The following is a 17256-nucleotide window of genomic DNA, read 5'->3' on the forward strand; positions in this document are numbered from 1 at the left end:
GGAGCGAGAGGGAGAGCCGTTCACCTCACCAGTGGGCCTGTTGGCCATCTCACGCTCCTTCTGCTGTAGAGTCCTGACCTGTGGCCGGAAGCTTCTGGGCTTATGGCCAGCAACACAGGAGAACCCCAGCGCCCGCTGGACTGCACCTAATTTCCACCAGCCAGACAGTGTTATCCTGCAGGTGAGACCCCAGCCCTTCCCGCACCCCACCGACCAACCCCAGGACCAGCTCCAAGTTTCTCCCCTGGAGGTTTGATCTGGGGCAGTAGGAGAAGGTGCTGGAACTTGGCTTGTGACCGAAGCAACTGGGCGAATGTGGTTAGACCCAGAGTGGGAGGGTGAGCTCTGGTTTCTGTCTCCCATCTCCTGGAGGTACACTTTGATTTCCAGGAGCCTGAAGATGGCGTCTGAGACTCCCATCCATGGCTCAGCTTCTTGGACTCCCTTGTGTTGAGCCTTCTAAGTCTGATAAAATCTGAGCGGTGTTCTGTTAGGTTGCTCCAGTTAGCCCTGCCTGCTACCCAGCACTACTGCAGGGCAGACCTCATCTCCAGGTGGAGGGAGAGGAGCTGGTTACGTCCTGCTGTGGCTACTGGTTCCCAGTTCCCCTTTCTTGTGGCCATGATATGCTTTGGTATGGAATAACCAAGGTAACAGAGTGAAATACAATGATACAAGCCAGGTGTGGTGGTGCAAGCTTTTAATCCCAGTACTTGGGAGGCTGAGACAGGATAAGCACAGGTTTGCAGCCAGCCTTAGCTACTTAGGTCCTCCACAACTTAATGAAACCCTGTTTCAAAATAAACAATAGGGCTCTGGGGTGTAGCTCAGAGGTAGAATGCTCCTGGGTTCAATCCCTAGTATCACAAAAAGAAAAGAAAAAAAAAATAGGATGAAGAATGAATGCTCCAGGAGGCAGGCTGTATTTGTTCCTTTTTACTGCTTTATACCCAGGAGTTGAATGAGCACTTCTTAAATGAAGGAAAGGAGCCTGTGTGGTGGCTCACGCTTGTAATCCCAGTACTCAGGAGGCTGAGACAGGAGGATCACAAGTTCATGGCCAGCGTCAGGTACTTAGTGAGGCCCTTTGCAACTTAGTGAGACCCTGTTTCAAAATAAAGAATAAAAACTAGGACTGGGGGTAAAGCTCGGAGGTAGAATGCCCCTGGGTTTAATTTCCAGTACTACAATATATATAATAAGCTGTGCGTAGTGGTGCATGCTTGTTATCCCAGCAGTTGGGAGGCTGAGACAGGAGGAGCGTAGGTTTTTGGCCAGCCTTCCCCTGGGTTCAGTCCCCAGTACTGCAAAATCAACCAACCAACCAACCAGTCAATAAGCTGGTTGTGGTGGGCACTTGTAAGTACTTGGGAGGCTGAGACAGGAAGATTCGAGGACAACCTCAGCAACCTACTGTTTCAAAACAAAAATAAAATAGGGCTGGGGGTGTAGCTGAGAGACAGAATGCCCTTAGGTTTAATTCCCAATAACACACACACACACACACACACACACACACACACACACACAAATAAATAAATAAATAAGTAAAAATAAAATAGGGCTGCAAGTATAGCTCAGAGGTAGAACGCCCCTGAGTTCAATCTCTAGGAACACACACACACACACACACACACACACACACACACACACCTTGCTTACCCAGCTCTGATAGACAGTTCAGGAACTTGGACTTATGGCATAGAGCAAGGGGACCTAGTGTCACTGGCCCTGGGGTTGGTGAGGCTCTGGCCCCAAGTGTGGTCCCAGCTCCCAGCAGGCTGCAGCGCCTCCAGGCCCACACTGAGGGTCTCAGCGTGTCTTAGCCTGGGGCCACTTCTTCAGAGACCCAGCTCATCTCAGTTCAACCTCTTACTTTGCTCATATTTTTATCTTTTTGTTTCCTTCTATTTTATTATTTATTTATTTATTTATTTATTTATTTATTTTTACTGAAAATGACAACTGCAAGGAACTTTGACCAATGAGTTATTTTACAAAGTACCTGAAGGAAAGGGGAGGAGGGAGCACGGAGGGTGTGAGTGGCAGCCTCCACTCTCTTCACCTCTGGAATCCTGTCCCCTAGATTGACTTCCCCACCTCGGCCTTCGATGTCAAGTTCACCAGCCCCACTGGAGACAAGTTCAGCCCCCGCTATGAGTTTAGCAGCCTCCGAGAGGAAGACCAACGCAAGCTTAAAGACATCATGCAGAAGGAGTCCCTGCACTGGTGAGGCGCCGGGGTCCCCTGTAGGGGCCCAGGCTTCCTGCTGAGCCCGTGGTGTTCTGTCTGACCTTCTCTTGCCTCTCAGCACCCGGGTCCCTGTCCTGCCTTGGGAGGGGAGGTGGGGTGTGGGACAGGACAGACATTGCCACGTAGGCAGGAAGTGGTGGCCACCCCAGGCCTTCCTTGGAGAGCTGACACTAGGAAGAGGAAGCTGGATCTGAGGACAACCATCTCCACTTGGGGCCCGGCCCACACTCAGCTACCAAGAGGACCAGAGCTCTGCCCCCTTCCGCAATATGCTGTCTACCACCGAGGTCTACTGGGGCAGCTGGCTGCTGTCCTCGCTCCCTGCCTGCTGCCTTCCACGACAACAGCCTTTGCATTTTTCTGGCCCTGTCACTTTCCAAAAAGGATCAGGTGTCAAGGCAAGCTGGCAGCTCTCAGGGGTAAAGGAGTCCAGGCTGATCTCATCCTTGGGGCTGCTGCCTCCACGGGGACTGGAGAAGGAGGGGTGTAAACTGAGAGCTGGAGGAGCTGCTGGGGCCAGACTCCTCCCCTGCCTGCTCTCCACTGACCCCCCCCCCCCAGCTCCGTGCACCTGCCAGGTGGGGGAACAAGAGGGGCAGAGGCTCATCCCTCTCCCTTATGTCCACCCCAGGGTGCCACTGTTGCCCAGTGACTGCAGATCTTACTTCTGCTGACCCCTTACTTCATTAGCCCCTTGCCTCTCCTCTCCCATTAGACACCTGATCTCAGGCAAGGCCCAATTAGCTGCAAGGCCTGTAAACCGACAGCTGGCCCAGGAGGCCCCAGGAGGCCTCTCAGCTGCCCAGGCCTGGACTTGTGGGGTCTGCTGCCCTCTGGTGGTTCTACTTGGGAGTGGTGCCCTCAGGGCATCCCAGAAGGGAACACTGACTTGGTGGCCTTGGCTCATGATAGGACCTTAGTGTGAGATGTCCCTGAGTGGGGGGTCAAAGAAGAGATTTGGACACTGAGTTCCAAACTTTGCTTCTCATTGGAATCACCTGATAATCTTTTTATTTATTTATTTTTATTTTTTTGGTGGTACTGGGGTTCCTGGAAGCCCTTCTATCTCCGGACTACACTCCCAGACCTATTTTTACATTTTTATTTGGAAACAGGGTCTCTTAAGCCAGCCCGCGAGGCTGGCTTCGAACCTGCGCGATCCTCCTGTCTCTGCCTCCCAAGCGCGGGGATTACAAGCGTGCGCCACCACGCCCGGCATACTGATAATCTTTTTAAAGTACCTGATGCCAGCCGGGCATCGTGGCCATGCTTGTAATCCCAGCATTTGGGAGGCTGAAGACAGGAGGATCCGGGTTTGTGGCCAGCCTAAGCTACTTAGTGAGGCCCTCCACAACTTAGTGAGACCCTGTTTCAAAGTAAAGAATAAACTGGGCATGGTGGCACATGCTTGTAATCCCCACGCTTGGGAGGCGGATACAGGAGGTTCGAAGCCAGCCTTGCTGGCTTAAGGGACCCTGTTTCTAAATAAAAAGTATAAAAATAGGTCTGGGAGTGTAGCCCGGAGGTAGAAGGGTTTCCAGGAACCCCCGTACCACCAAAAATAAAATAAAACAAAATAAAGAAATAAAAAATAAAAAATAGGGCTGGGGGTGTAGCTTGGAGGTAGAATGCCCCTAGGTTCAATTCCCAGTATCACAAAAAATAAAAGAATAAATAAATTAATTAATTAAATTACATTAAAAAAATAAAAGTACCTGATACCAGCTGGGTGTGGTGGCACACACTTGTAATCCCAGTACTTGGGAAGCTGAGACAGGAAGATCACAGGTTCATAGCCAGCCTCAGCTACTTAGTGAGGCCTTTTGTGAGATCCTGTTTCACATAGAATAAAAATAGGGCTGCAAGTGTAGCTCGGAGGTAGAACGCTTCTGGGTTCCATCCCCAGTGCCATTACCGAAAAGAAAAGAAAAGTATCTGCTGTCTCGCTTCCTCATTCTGACCAAGTGGCTTTGGGGGGTGACCCCTGAGGTGGTTATCAGGAGCATTAAGTTGGGAGAGCTCTGAACGACTGTGTGTGCCGCATCCCCATGGAGCCGAGCTTCCCCACACCCTGACTCTTCCCCCAGGCTCACTGATGCCGACAAGAAGCGCCTGTGGGAGAAGCGGTATTACTGCCACTCAGAGGTGAGCTCGCTGCCCCTGGTGCTCGCCAGCGCCCCCAGCTGGGAGTGGGCTTGCCTGCCCGACATCTATGCGCTGCTGCAGCAGTGGACCCCCATGAACCACCAGGACGCCCTGGGGCTGCTGCATGCCACGTGAGTTGAAGCATGCCCCGTCCCAGCCTGCGCTGCCCACCACTGCCCCGGGGCAGCCCTGGGAGAGTGGGGACGGCGGTGTGGGCAGCCAGGGCTTTCCCACTTTCCTTTCTGGTTTTTTTTTTTATTCATTTCCCCCCAATATTGTATTATAAGCATCTTCTAACATTCAACAAAATAGAAAATTGAGCAGTGAACTCCATATGCCTCCCGCCTATATTCCCCCGTTAGTGTTTATTCTGCATGCTTTATCACATGTCTGTCCATCTGCTCATCTGTCCATCAGCCCACTTTATTTTTTATGTATTTTGTGGGTTCTTTTCTTTTCTTTTTCTTTTTCTTTTTCTTTTTCTTTTTCTTTTTTTCTTTCTTTCTTTCTTTCTTTCTTTTTTTTTTTTTTTTTGCGGTACTGAGGATTGAATCCAGGGGAAGTCTACCTCTGAGCTACATGACCCAGCCCTAGTTTTTACTTATTTTGAAACAGGGTCTCACTAAGTTGCAGAGGGCCTCACTGAGTAGCTGAGGCTGGCCTCAAACCTGCAATCCTCATGTCTCAGCCTCTCAAGTACTGGGATTACAAGCGTGCGCCACCACACCAGGCTATTTTTATGTGGTGTGTGTGTGTGTGTGTGTGTGTGTGTGTGTGTGTGTGATACTAGGGGTGGAACCCAGAGGATTTCTACCTCCGGGCTATACTCCCAGCCCTATTTTATATTTTATATTTTATTTGGAATGGGGTCTCACTAAGTTGCTGAGAGCCTAAGTAGCTGAGGCTGGCTTCAAACCTGCATGATCTTCCTGTCTCAGCCTCCAAAGCACAGGGGTTACAAGCGTGCGCCACCACGCCTGGCTATGGTGTGTTTGTGTGTGTGTGGTACTGGGGATGGAACCCAGGGGCATTCTACCTCTGAGCCTCACCCCCAGCCCTATTTTTTATTCTTTATTTTGAAACAGAGTCCACTGAGTTGCAAAGGGCCCAAGTAGCTGAGGCTGTCTGAGAACTGTGATCCTCCTGTCTCAGTCTCCCAAATGCTGGGATTGCAAGCATGTGTCACCACACCCAACAATTTTTTTATGTATTTTGAAGTGAATTGCAAACATCATTAAATTCCTTCTAGGTAACTTAGCACATCATTAGCAGGAGCTCCATGTTCTCTTTTTATTTTTTTTTCCTTGAGTCAACATTAACAAATAACCTGTACATTGGCAGAGTTTTGACAGATGCATATACCTGTGAGGCCCAACAGTAATTCCTTAGTTCCATGTTAGCAGTCCTGGATTCCTACTTCCCCTGAAGAGTTCTCTAGCACAGCTTCCAAACTCCGACTCCTGGGCTGCCTTTCCTAGTTGGTATTTAGGATCCCTAGCTTAATTCTTGCTGCTTTCAGTAATCAAATCCATCCTCCCTATGACCTGCCTTTAGGACTTTTTGAGCCAATCTATTTTAAACTTATTCTAGCAGATACCAAGTATTGGCTTGCATAAAATCCTGCAGTTGTCTCTGATTTGCCTGATGAGCTCTGTATTTAAAAAAAAGAAAGAAAGAAAAAGAAAAGAAAAGGAAAAAGGAAAAAAATGTTACCATGCCAGGCATGGTGGTGCACACTTGTAATCCCAGCATTTTGGAGGCTGAGATAGGAAGATTGTGGTTCGTGGACAGCCTCAGCTACTTAGTGAGGCCCTTTGCAAATCAGTGAGACCCTGTTTCAAAAAAAGAATAAAAAATGGGGCTGGGGATGTAGCCTGGAGGTAGAATGCCTCTGAGTTCCATCCCCCATACTGCAAGCAAAAAAAAAAAAAAAAAAAAAAAATTAAAACAAAAAAAATAAGTTACCCTGACAGGATAATGCCTTGCCCCACACGAGGATTCTTTGGTGACAGAGTTTCTGGAAGAGGTCTTTGGGAGTAGGGTGGAGAGCTTTGTCCCTGCTGTTTCCTTTAAATCAACCAAAGAGTGAGAGCCACCACCTTCCTGCTCCTCCCTGGCTCATGGTGGACTCTGATCTTGGCGAGGACCGTTCCCAAGGCTATTCAAAGAAAGTGCCCATTCTTCCAGTGGCTTTGCCAGGTCCCGGCAGACATGGCGTTTTCCCCATCCATGCCTCTGAAGCCCAGGTGTGAAGGCACTTGCTCACACCTCTGCTGGGTTGTCAGGGTCCTGGGCTCTGTTTTGCAGCTTCCCGGATCAGGAGGTGCGCCGTATGGCCGTCCAGTGGATCGGCTCGCTCTCAGATGCTGAGCTGCTTGACTACCTGCCCCAGCTGGTGCAGGTGGGTGGACTGGCCTTCCCTCCAGCTGATGGTCCCATCCCAGGCCCCCAAGGCAGTCTGCATTCTGCCTCTGGCAACCCAGAGTATCCAGTGGGACTAGCCATAGGGGTAGGTTTCAGGCACTTAATAAAGTCGCCTATTTGCTTTCTCCTTAACAGGCCCTGAAATATGAGTGCTACCTGGACAGCCCCTTGGTTCGCTTCCTCCTGAAACGCGCCATCTCCGATCTGAGAGTGACTCACTATTTCTTCTGGTAAAAGCGTGTGCAGAAAGGTGGGAGGTGGATGTGTCCTTAGTGTGGGAATGTGTTACCCCTGTGCACGCGGGGCGGGGAGCTGAGCTGCCTGGCTTGCAGAATGCCGTTGATCTGCCACGTGGCTGTGGACTGGCCTCTCTCCTCAGAGGGTCTCAGTTCGCCCGCTGGTCTCAGACTCAGTGAGGACCACAGCTGCTGCCCCTCCTCTCCACCCACCAGGGAGAGAAATGAGCTGCAGAGGGCCTTCGCGCTCTGCTCAGACAGGGTGGGCACAGATGAGCACGTCTGGGTGAGCGCTGCATTCAGAGTGTTTCCCCTCCCAGGTGTGGGTGGGTTTTCTGGAGAGCTCGTCGTGGGAGAAGAGATAGCTCCAGAAGAGGGTTCAAGAAGTTCCCACACAAAGGGAAACTGGACTCATGACCAGTAGGATCCTTGACATAGATGACAGAAAAGAATTTCAGCTCCCTTCAGCAGAGGCACAGAGGTTTATCTAAGAAAGCAAGGACTATGTGTTCAAGGGAGAAAGCGGCCACCTCAAGGGGGAAAGACCACTGCCAGTAGAGCAAAGAATCCACAGCTCGGGGAGAGCTCAGGGAGAGCTCGGGCCCTCCCCACAGGGAAGGATGCATTTTGGGGGTTCATGGATCCTCTTTTAAAGGAAACTTGGCAAAGGGCGGCTATGGGAAGGTATGTGAAGATGTCACAATCCATGATCGCAGATGGCTTATGATGCTCTGGTCATTTCCTGGGTCCTTGATGTGGTTGTCTCATCAACAGATAATGCTGGAAAGTCCCCTAAATGAGCATTTTCTCAAGATATTTTATGAGTCTTGCTTAAACTACTTATTGGGAAGGTTCATTAGGTGCACAAGTAATTATAGTTTGGGTTTAATTTTAAGATTTATAGATTTTCCAGGAATTTGGGAGTAATAGACTTAGGAGAAAGACCGGCTTAGGGAATATATTGTAATCCCAGTACTTGGGAGGCTGAGACAGGAGGATCACAGACCTGGAAAGTGTGCAGAAATTCTGAATTAAAATTTTATTTCCTGTCCTGTGTGGTGGCGCACGCTTGTAATTTCAGTACTTGGGAGGCTCAGATGCAGGTTTGCAGCCAGCCTCAGCTACTCAGTGAGGTACTCTGCAACTTAGTGAGACCCTCTTTCAAAATAAAGGATAAAGCCGGGCGTGGTGGCGCACGCTTGTAATCCCCGCGCTTGGGAGGCTGAGACAGGAGGATCGCACAGGTTCGAAGCCAGCCTCAGCTACTTAGTGAGGCTCTCAGCAACTTAGTGAGACCCTGTTTCCAAATAAAATATAAAATGGGTCTGGGAGTATAGCCCAGAAGTAGAAAGCCTCTGGGTTCCACCCCCAGTACCACCAAAAAAAAAAAAAAAAAAGGATAAAAAATAAGACTGTGGGTATAGCTCAGCGATAGATTGCCCTTAGGTTCAATCCTTAGTAATGCCCCCCCCAAAAAAAAATCCTAACTTGGCGTAGTGGAGCACACCTGTAATCCCAGTACTTGGGCTGAGGTAGGAAGATTGCAGGTTTAAGGACAGTCTCAGCCACTCAGTGAGACCCTCAGCAACTCAGTGAGACCTGTTTCAAAATAAAAAATAAAAAGTGTTGGAGGTCGCCGGGCGTGGTGGCGCACGCTTGTAATCCCCGCGCTTGGGAGACAGAGACAGGAGGATCGCGCAGGTTCGAAGCCAGCCCCGCGCGCTGGCTTAGGAGACCCTGTTTCCAAATAAAAAAAATGCAAAAATAGGTCTGGGAGTGTAGCCCGGAGGTAGAAGGGCTTCCAGGAACCCCAGTACCACAAAAAAAAAAAAAGTGTTGGAGGTGGAGCTCAGAGGTAAGATGCCCCTGGGTTCAATCCCTAATACCAAAAACAAATTTTTTTGGTTTCCTTTCTTTATGTCTCCTTTCTACCCATTTCTTTTATTTCTTCTATCCTACCTCAAGTTGGAGCAGAGTCTGACCCCTTCTCCCTCTACCCCCCTGCCTGGGATTCCTTGAGTGGCCTGACCCGCACTTCCCCCACCTTGCAGGTTGCTGAAGGACAGCCTCAAGGACTCTCAGTTCAGCATCCGCTACCAGTACCTGCTGGCAGCCTTGTTGTGCTGCTGCGGCAAGGGGCTGAGGGAGGAGTTTAACCGCCAGTGCTGGCTTGTCAACACCCTGGCCAAACTGGCCCAGCAGGTCCGGGAGGCCACGCCATCCTCAAGACAAGTGAGTGATCATGGCTGCCTCCGCCTGCCTGTGTTCCTGGTCAGGGCTCTGAGGCCAGTCGTTTAGGGTGGCATTTGGCCATCTCTGATTTCAGAGCTACAAGGAGGTGACTCTGTAATCTGCAGACCACAGACAGTCCACCAGCCGGATGCAGCCCATGAATGTGTTTTGTTTGACCTGCAAAATGTTGAGGTTTTTACTTAGCTGTTTGCCTTAAGGCCAAGCACAGTGGTGCCAATCATTCACTGCATAAGAGCACCCCGCTGGAAGGGGCAAATGGGAGATGGAACCTGGGCCTGTGTATTCACCGTCTATGAGCCACGGCTCAGGGCCAGACAAGCTGGGCACGAGGGAGTGTTAGGCCAACCGTGTTCTTGTTTGCTAACATTTTAACTTATCTGGCTTTTCTATTAAAGTCTAGATTGACCTGGTGCAGTAGCACATGCTGCAATCCTAGTGCTTGGAAGAATGAGACAGGAGGTGTGAAGGTGTGAGGTCAGCCGAGGCACCTTAGCAAGACCGTGATTAAAAAGAAAAAAGAAAAAGAAGCCGGGGGTGGTGGCACACACTTGTAATACTAGTGCTTGGGAGGCTGAGATAGGAGGATATGAGTTCACAGCCAGCCTCAGCTTCTTAGTGAGGCCCTCTGCAACTTAGTGAGACCCTGTTTCAAATAAAGAATAAAAAAATAAAGCCGGGCGTGGTGGCGCACGCTTGTAATCCCTGCGCTTGGGAGGCTGAGACAGGAGGATCGCGCAGGTTCGAAGCCAGCCTCAGATGGCTTAAGAGACCGGTTCCAAGTAAAATATAAAATAGGTCTGTGAGTGTAGCCCAGAAGTAAAAGGCTCCTGGGTTCCATCCCCAGTACAACAACAACAACAACAACAACAAAAAGCTGGGGGTGTAACTCGGAGGTAGAATGCTCCTGGGTTCCAATCATAGTACCGCAAAAATAAAATAAAATAAAAAACAAACAAGAGCTGGGTGTGGTGGTGCACGCTTGTAATCCCAGTACTTGGGAGGCTGAGACAGGAGGATCACTGGTTTGCGGCCAGCCTCAGCTACTTAGTGAGGCCCTCTGCAACTTAGTGAGACTCTGTTTCAAATACAGAATAAAAAACTAGGGCTGGGTGTGTAGCTTAGTACCACAAAAAAAAAAAAAAAAAAAAAAGGATGTGGATGTAGCTCAGTGCCTCTGGGTTCAATTCTCAGTACCACAAAATTCTAGATTATAAGTATTTCTTGTAAAAGCCTGGGCAGTACTCCTTCTTGAAGCATCACCTGGCCTGTCAGTTCTGGGGCCTGCTTCTTACTCTGCCGCCACCCTCCCCTCTGGGCTTGCTGCTCCTCCACCGGGCAGCCTGAGGCTCAGGTGGAGCGGTTTTGCTCTCCAGGGTCTCCTGGAGGCTATATTTCTGGGTGCAACCCCAGTGCCCCTGCCCCAGCCCTGGGAGAGGCCCGGCTCTGTGTGGAGCCTGTGGGGCCTCACCACAGCCCTCCGCTCCCTCCCCTCTCTGCCAGGGAATCCTCCGCACCGGCCTGGAGGAAGTAAAGCAGTTCTTTTCTCTCAATGGCTCCTGCCGCCTGCCGCTCAGTCCCAGTCTGCTGGTGAAGGGGATCGTGCCCAGGGTGAGTGAGTGACTGGGGGTTCTGGTGCTCTCAGAGGGGCCAGCTCAGCGGTAGGAAGGCAGATGAGTGGCCTTTTCCCAACACGACTGTGTGTGGACTTGGGCAGGGTAAGTGTGTCCCTGTGATGCTGGCGGGGAGGTTGGCGTAGGCCATGAGGGTGGCTGCTCTCGGCTGGCATTTCCCGCCTCTCTCTCTGCCTGACACTGTTCTGTGTGTTCCGTACTTACTGCTTTTCATTCTTACAACCCTAGGGAGACGGGGCTGTTGCAGAGCCGTTTTCTAGAGGAGCACACTGCGGTGTTCACAGTTGTGTGCAGAATGAAGGGGAGGGGCGAGGCGAGGTCCCAACACACTGGGACGGGGCGGTGAGGAGAAGGGAAGGACTTGGGTTCCTGCGGAATCTGGAAGAAACACTAAGCAGGCCTAGGGACCACCGCAGAGGCGGGGCAGCATCTCCACCCAACGGGGAGAGATGATTTCTCTCCCTGGGCCTGGGCCGCGGCCCCGAACATGACCACTGCCCTCTCCGCCGTGCAGGACTGTTCCTATTTCAACTCCAACGCCGTCCCCCTCAAGCTTGCCTTCCAGAATGTGGATCCGCTGGGTGAGAACATCCGAGTCATCTTCAAGGTGAGAAATTCTTTCTCCAGGCCTGGTGGGGTGAAGGTGGTAGAGAGAAGGAGGGGACTCAGTGTTCTTTCCACTGCTCCCTGCTGCCTTTAGTGTGTGTGTGTGTGTGTGGGGGGGTACTTGGGGTGGAACCCAGGGCCCTGAGCATAGCAGGCAAGTGCTCAACCCCTGAGCCACATCCCCAGCCAACCAGGCTGTCTTTTTAATATAGGAAAGACTAGCTGGCCGTGGTGGCTCATGCCTGTAATCCCAGTACTTGGGAGGCTGAGACAGCAGGATCGCAGGTCCGAGGACAGCCTCAGCAATGTTAGAAGACTCTCAGCAATCTAACAAGACCCTGTTTCAGAAACAAAATATAAAAAAGGATGAAGGAATAACTCAGAGGTGGAACGGTCCTGGGTTCAATTCCCAGTAACCCCTCTCCCCAAATATATCAGGGAGATATAAAAGAGATTTTTATCAAATATAAAAAAATTTAGATGAATTCTACGTGGCCAGAGAGAGCTAAGGATAGAGTGTTAGGAGCTAAAGAGGCAACTAATAGCTCAGGATACAGGAGACTTTCTAAGACGCAGAGCTACCTACCCATCAGTGGGATGGGTGAGGTGATGGTCTGCTTTTCCCTGGGGTGTTTAAACAGAGGCTGACTGATCACATGGCAGGAATATTGAAGTGGAAACTAATATATCAGGTACAGATAAACTGATACTTCTCAGATTCAGAGAAGTGAACCTTAGTCTCAGAGCATATGACCTAGTGGGGGATGTAGCTCTGTGGTAGAGCATGCGCTAGGCTCCGGGTTCAAGCCTTAGTACCTCATAATAAAAAAAAAAAAATGCTCTTGCTGGGAGTGATGGCTCATGCTTGTAATCCCTGCGCTTGGGAGGCTGAGACAGGAGGATCGCACAGGTTCGAAGCCAGCCTCAGCTACTTAGTGAGGCTCTTAGCAACTCAGTGAGACCATGTTTCTAAATAAAGTATAAAATAGATCTGGGAGTATAGCCTGGAGGTAGAAAGCCCCTGGGTTCCACCTCCAGTACCACACACACACACACATACACACACACACACACACACACTGCTCTTATGTGGTTTAGGTCACAGGTTCATGGCCAGCCTCAGCAACTTAGTGAGACCCTGTTTCAAAATAAAAATTAAAAAGGGCTGAGGGGCTGAGGGTATAGCTCAGAGGTAGAACGACCCTGGGTTCAGTCCCTGGTGTATCTCCATCTCTCTCTCTCTCTCTCTCTCTCTCTCTCTCTCTCTCTCTCTCTCTCTCACACACACACACACACACACACACACACACACACACACACACACACGGAAAATAAATGCCTGATGGTCAGGAGGTCTGCGTGTAGAAAAGGAACTCTGAATATAATTCAGATGGGAATGCCTTACGGGCAAGTGTGAGGGCTGCTGGCCTCTGCTGTGAGCCGCAGGAGCCGGTCAGAGTGCGAGGAGGGGGCGGTGGGCCGGGGCAAGGGTGGGGCGAGGTGGTGGAGATGGGCTTTGGTCACTCTCTTCCTTCGTCCAGTGCGGGGACGACCTTCGCCAGGACATGCTCACCCTGCAGATGATTCGCATCATGAGCAAGATCTGGGTCCAGGAGGGGCTGGACATGCGCATGGTTATCTTCCGTTGCTTCTCCACTGGCCGGGGCAAAGGTGAGTCAGGAGTAGGGTGGGGGCTGGGCAGACGGGGGGGGGGGGACTCCTTTGCTTATTCCACCTGTGTGTGTTCTCCAACATGAACCATGCACTTCTCCAGGAAATCAAAAAGGGCAAGCTTGTTTCAGTGAAAGCTGTGGAGTGGCATTAAAAAAAAAAAAAAAAGAAGAGCTGGGCTGGGCATGGTGACACACTCCTGTAATCCCAGTACTTAGAGGATCACAAGTTCCAGGATAGCCTCAGCAAGTAGTGAGAATCTCATCAGCCTAGTGAGACCTATTTAAAAAAAAATAGGGCTGGGGGTGTAGCTTGGAGGTAGGGTTCAATCCCCTGCACCGCAAAAAAAAAAAAAAAAAAAAAAAAAAAAAAAAAGGAGGCAGGGAACTAGGGTTCCCTGCAATCCCAGTACTTATGAGGCTAAAACAAGAGGATCACAGGTTTGAGGACAGCCTCAGCAATCTAGTGAGACCCTCCCTGTTTCAAAATAAAAAATAAAATAGGACTGGGGGGTGTAGCTCAAAAATAGAATGTCCCTGGATTCAATCTCTAGTAAAAGAGAATTAAAGAAGGAGACAGAGAAGAAGAAGGAGGAAGAGGAGACGGAGGAGGAGGAGGAGAAAAAAATACTATTATAAAATAAAACAAACCTGGAGACATAACAACCTAATGTGTTGTATAGACTTTGGATCCTGATGCAAACAAACCAACCAGAAAGTATTTTTGAGACAAGTGGAAGAAATCAGAATTCAAACTGAGTTCAAGACCGATTGTTAATATTTTGGTTGTGATGATGACCTGGTAGTTATGCCTTTATAAATTGCACTTGAAATATTCGTAAATAAAATGGCATGTCTGGGCCGTACCTTAAAGTACTCCAGCCCAAGTGGTAGGAAGTGGGGAGACATGAAACAAAATTAGCAAAATGTTAATAAGCTTTGAGACTAGGTGATGGTACCATGTGAATTGATGAAACCATTCTTTTTATTCTTATATATATTTGAAGATTTCACAGTAAGAGCTGAAAACCAAAAATGGAGCTGGGCATGGTGGCACATACCTGTGATCCCAGTACTTGAGAGGCTGAGACAGGAAGATCTCAGGTTCAAGGCCAGCCTCAGTGGTACCCTCAGCAACTTTTGAAACCCTGTTTCAAAATAAATGAAAAGGGTTGAGGGCACCCCAGGTTGAATCCTCAGTACAAAAATAAAAAGGTGCCGCCACCACGAACTGGAGAGACAGAACGAGGAGTCACGGGCGAGGTAGCTCAGGAGATGTGGGATGACCTCCCTTTCTACCATCACACCCTTGTCCCATTAGCAGACTGTGTCCAAGTCCCTGGAGTGAGACCTCAATTCCTTCTTTCACAGGGATGGTGGAGATGATCCCCAATGCCGAGACCCTACGCAAGATCCAGGTGGAGCATGGGGTAACTGGCTCTTTCAAGGACCGGCCCCTGGCCGACTGGCTGCAGAAACACAACCCTGGGGAAGACGAGTACGAGAAGGTAGGACTGGAAGGCCCAGTGAGTGTGCCTGGCTCAGGCACATGGCAGTTATCACAGCTCTGCAAGGGTGTAGAAGAGACAGCTGAAGCTGGGCGCGGTGGCGCAGGCCTGTGATCCCAGGACTTGGGAGGCTGAGACAAGAGGATCACAGATTCACAGCTGGCCTCAGCAATTTAGTGAGGCCCTTTGCAAGTTAGCGAGACCATGTTTCAAAAGAAAAACTAAAAGTGTGGTTTGGTAGTGCATGCCTGCAACCCAGTACTTGGGAAACTGAGACAGGAGGATCACAGATTAGAAGACAGCCTCCGCAAGTAGTGAGACTTTCATCAACCTAGCGAGATCCTGTTTCAAGATAAAAATAAAATAGGACTGGGGTACAGCTCAGAGGTAGAATGTCCCTGGGTTCAATCTCCAGTACCAAGGATGGATAATGGATGGATGGATAGATAGATAGATAGATAGATAGACAGACAGACAGACAGACAGACAGACAGGCCTGGGGGTATAGCTTGGAGGTAGAATCCCCCTGGGTTCAATCCCCAGTACCACACAGTCACACAAAAGAAGATAGCTGAGCATTGTTGTGGAAGGACATGTTCTTTCACTTTTAAAAACCTGCCTTGCGGGCGTGGTGGCGCATGCTTGTAATCCCAGCAATCAGGAGGCTGAGACTGGAGGATCATGGTTCGTGGACAGCCTCAGCTACTCAGTGAGGCCCTCTGCAACTCAGTGAGACCCTGTTTCAAAATAAAGAATAGGGCAGGGGGTGTAGCTGGGAGGTCAAATGCCTCTGGGTTCCATTCCCAGACCCGCAAAAAAAAAAAAAAAAAAAAAAAAAAACCAACAACACCTGCCTTTATCCTTCCTAATCATGGATCCCAGTTGGTTCCTTTTGGACTCTCAACAGGCTTCTGTGATACAGAGTAAGACTTGGCTGGGAGAGGTTTTAGGGATCATTTTAATCCAATGCCTTCTTTTCATGAATATGAATTAAGGCTCACAAATTTCTCCCTAGTTGTGGAGTTGGTTTCTGCAAAGTTGTATCTTGAAGCCAGGATTAAGGTTAAGTATGAGACTGAGATGATAGAAAAGAGGCCTGACTTGTTCCTGATTAGATGAAAGAAGATATTAGAAATGGATTTTTTGAGCCGGGTGTGGTGGTGCACACTTATAATCCCTGCGCTTGGGAGGCAGAGACAGGAGGGTCGTGCAGGTTCGAAGCCAGCCTCTCTGGCTTAAGACATTCTATTTCCAAATAAAATACAAGGTAGATCTGGGAGTGTAGCCCGGAGGTAGAAGGGTTCCAATCTACAGTACCACCAAAAAAAAAAAAAAAAAAAAGAAATGGATGTGTGTGTGTGTGTGAGTGTGTGTGTGTGTGTAGTGCTGGGGACTGAACCCAGGGGCATTCTACCTCTGAGCTACACCCCCAGCCCTATTTTTTTTTTTTTTGAAACAGTGTCTCACTGAGTTGTGGCGGGCCTCACTAAGTAGCTGAGGCTGGCTGTGAACTTGCGATCTTCCTGGCTCAGCATCCCAAGTACTGGGATTAAAAGTGTGTTCCACACATCCAAAAAGAAGTAGAGTTTTAAGCTGGATTTGACAATGCAGGCTTGTCATCTCAACCACTTGGGAAGCTGAGATAGGAAGATTGCAAGTGCGAGGTCAGCCTTGTCTACACAGCAAGACTCCATCTCTCCTACACACACACACACACACACACGCACACACACACACACACACACACACACAATGGTAGGATCTTGGTGGCCTGCTGTGGCCTGCACACGCACACATGCGCACACACACACACACACACACACACACACACACAGTGGTAGGATCTTGGTGGCCTGCTGTGGCCTGCACATGCACACACACACACACACACGCGCACACACACACACACACACACACACACACACACAATGGTAGGACCTTGGTGGCCTGTTGCAAGTGCAAGGTCAGCCTTGTCTACACAGCAAGGCTCCATCTCTCCTGCACACTCACTCTCAGATGGTAGGATGCTGGTGGCCTGCTGCGGTCCATGACCATTCCATACCATCACCATTCTCACTTCTGGGTTAATGAAGGTGGAAGGGAGGGCGGGAGGGAACAAGTCACAGTAGAAATGCCAGAATGCCAATTCATATAAATTTTACTTTAAGGGAATCCAAATATTAATTTATATCGATCAGTGCATTTTATTCCCGAGAGAACACACGCGCGCGTGCACACACACACCACAGGTGGCCAAATTATAATCAGAATGTTGTGTCGTGAATGTGTAATTAGATGATCTTAAGTGGCCCTAAGTGTTCGCACTCCCCAGGGCTTAGTCCCTGGCAGGCTGCGCAGGCTCTAACTTCTTCTGCCCGCACCCGTGCGCTGATGACTTCCAGAGCCCTTCCTCGGGCCCTGCCCCTGCCTCCACCTCTATTCTCTGCAGCCTCTGGCTTGCTGTGCTTTTCCACTGTGTTCCTCAAACTCAGCTTGGGTAAAGGCAAGTATTCTGTCTTTCTTCACCTCC

General features: G+C 49.8%; 1 protein-coding gene across 2 annotated transcripts in view; it reads left to right on the top strand.

Annotated features, from left to right (window-relative positions):
• The window catches only part of PIK3C2B (phosphatidylinositol-4-phosphate 3-kinase catalytic subunit type 2 beta), a gene marked incomplete at both ends in the record, with an annotated part of 65821 nt that overhangs the window by 32996 nt on the left and 15569 nt on the right, over window positions 1–17256 (top strand). Inside the window, 11 exons of one of the 2 annotated variants that reach the window (XM_080699075.1) lie at window positions 70–181; window positions 2087–2229; window positions 4341–4398; window positions 4483–4529; window positions 6706–6799; window positions 6958–7052; window positions 9110–9290; window positions 10812–10919; window positions 11457–11549; window positions 13090–13219; window positions 14590–14726. In XM_080699075.1, the coding sequence (XP_080555201.1) occupies window positions 70–181; window positions 2087–2229; window positions 4341–4398; window positions 4483–4529; window positions 6706–6799; window positions 6958–7052; window positions 9110–9290; window positions 10812–10919; window positions 11457–11549; window positions 13090–13219; window positions 14590–14726 (1198 nt within the window). Of the gene's footprint in view, window positions 1–69; window positions 182–2086; window positions 2230–4340; window positions 4530–6705; window positions 6800–6957; window positions 7053–9109; window positions 9291–10811; window positions 10920–11456; window positions 11550–13089; window positions 13220–14589; window positions 14727–17256 lie in introns of both variants that reach the window. The other variant, XM_080699074.1, reaches the window with a different exon arrangement.

Source organism: Muscardinus avellanarius, assembly GCF_963383645.1.
Source record: "Muscardinus avellanarius genome assembly, chromosome: 7".
Taxonomy (NCBI): domain Eukaryota; kingdom Metazoa; phylum Chordata; class Mammalia; order Rodentia; family Gliridae; genus Muscardinus; species Muscardinus avellanarius.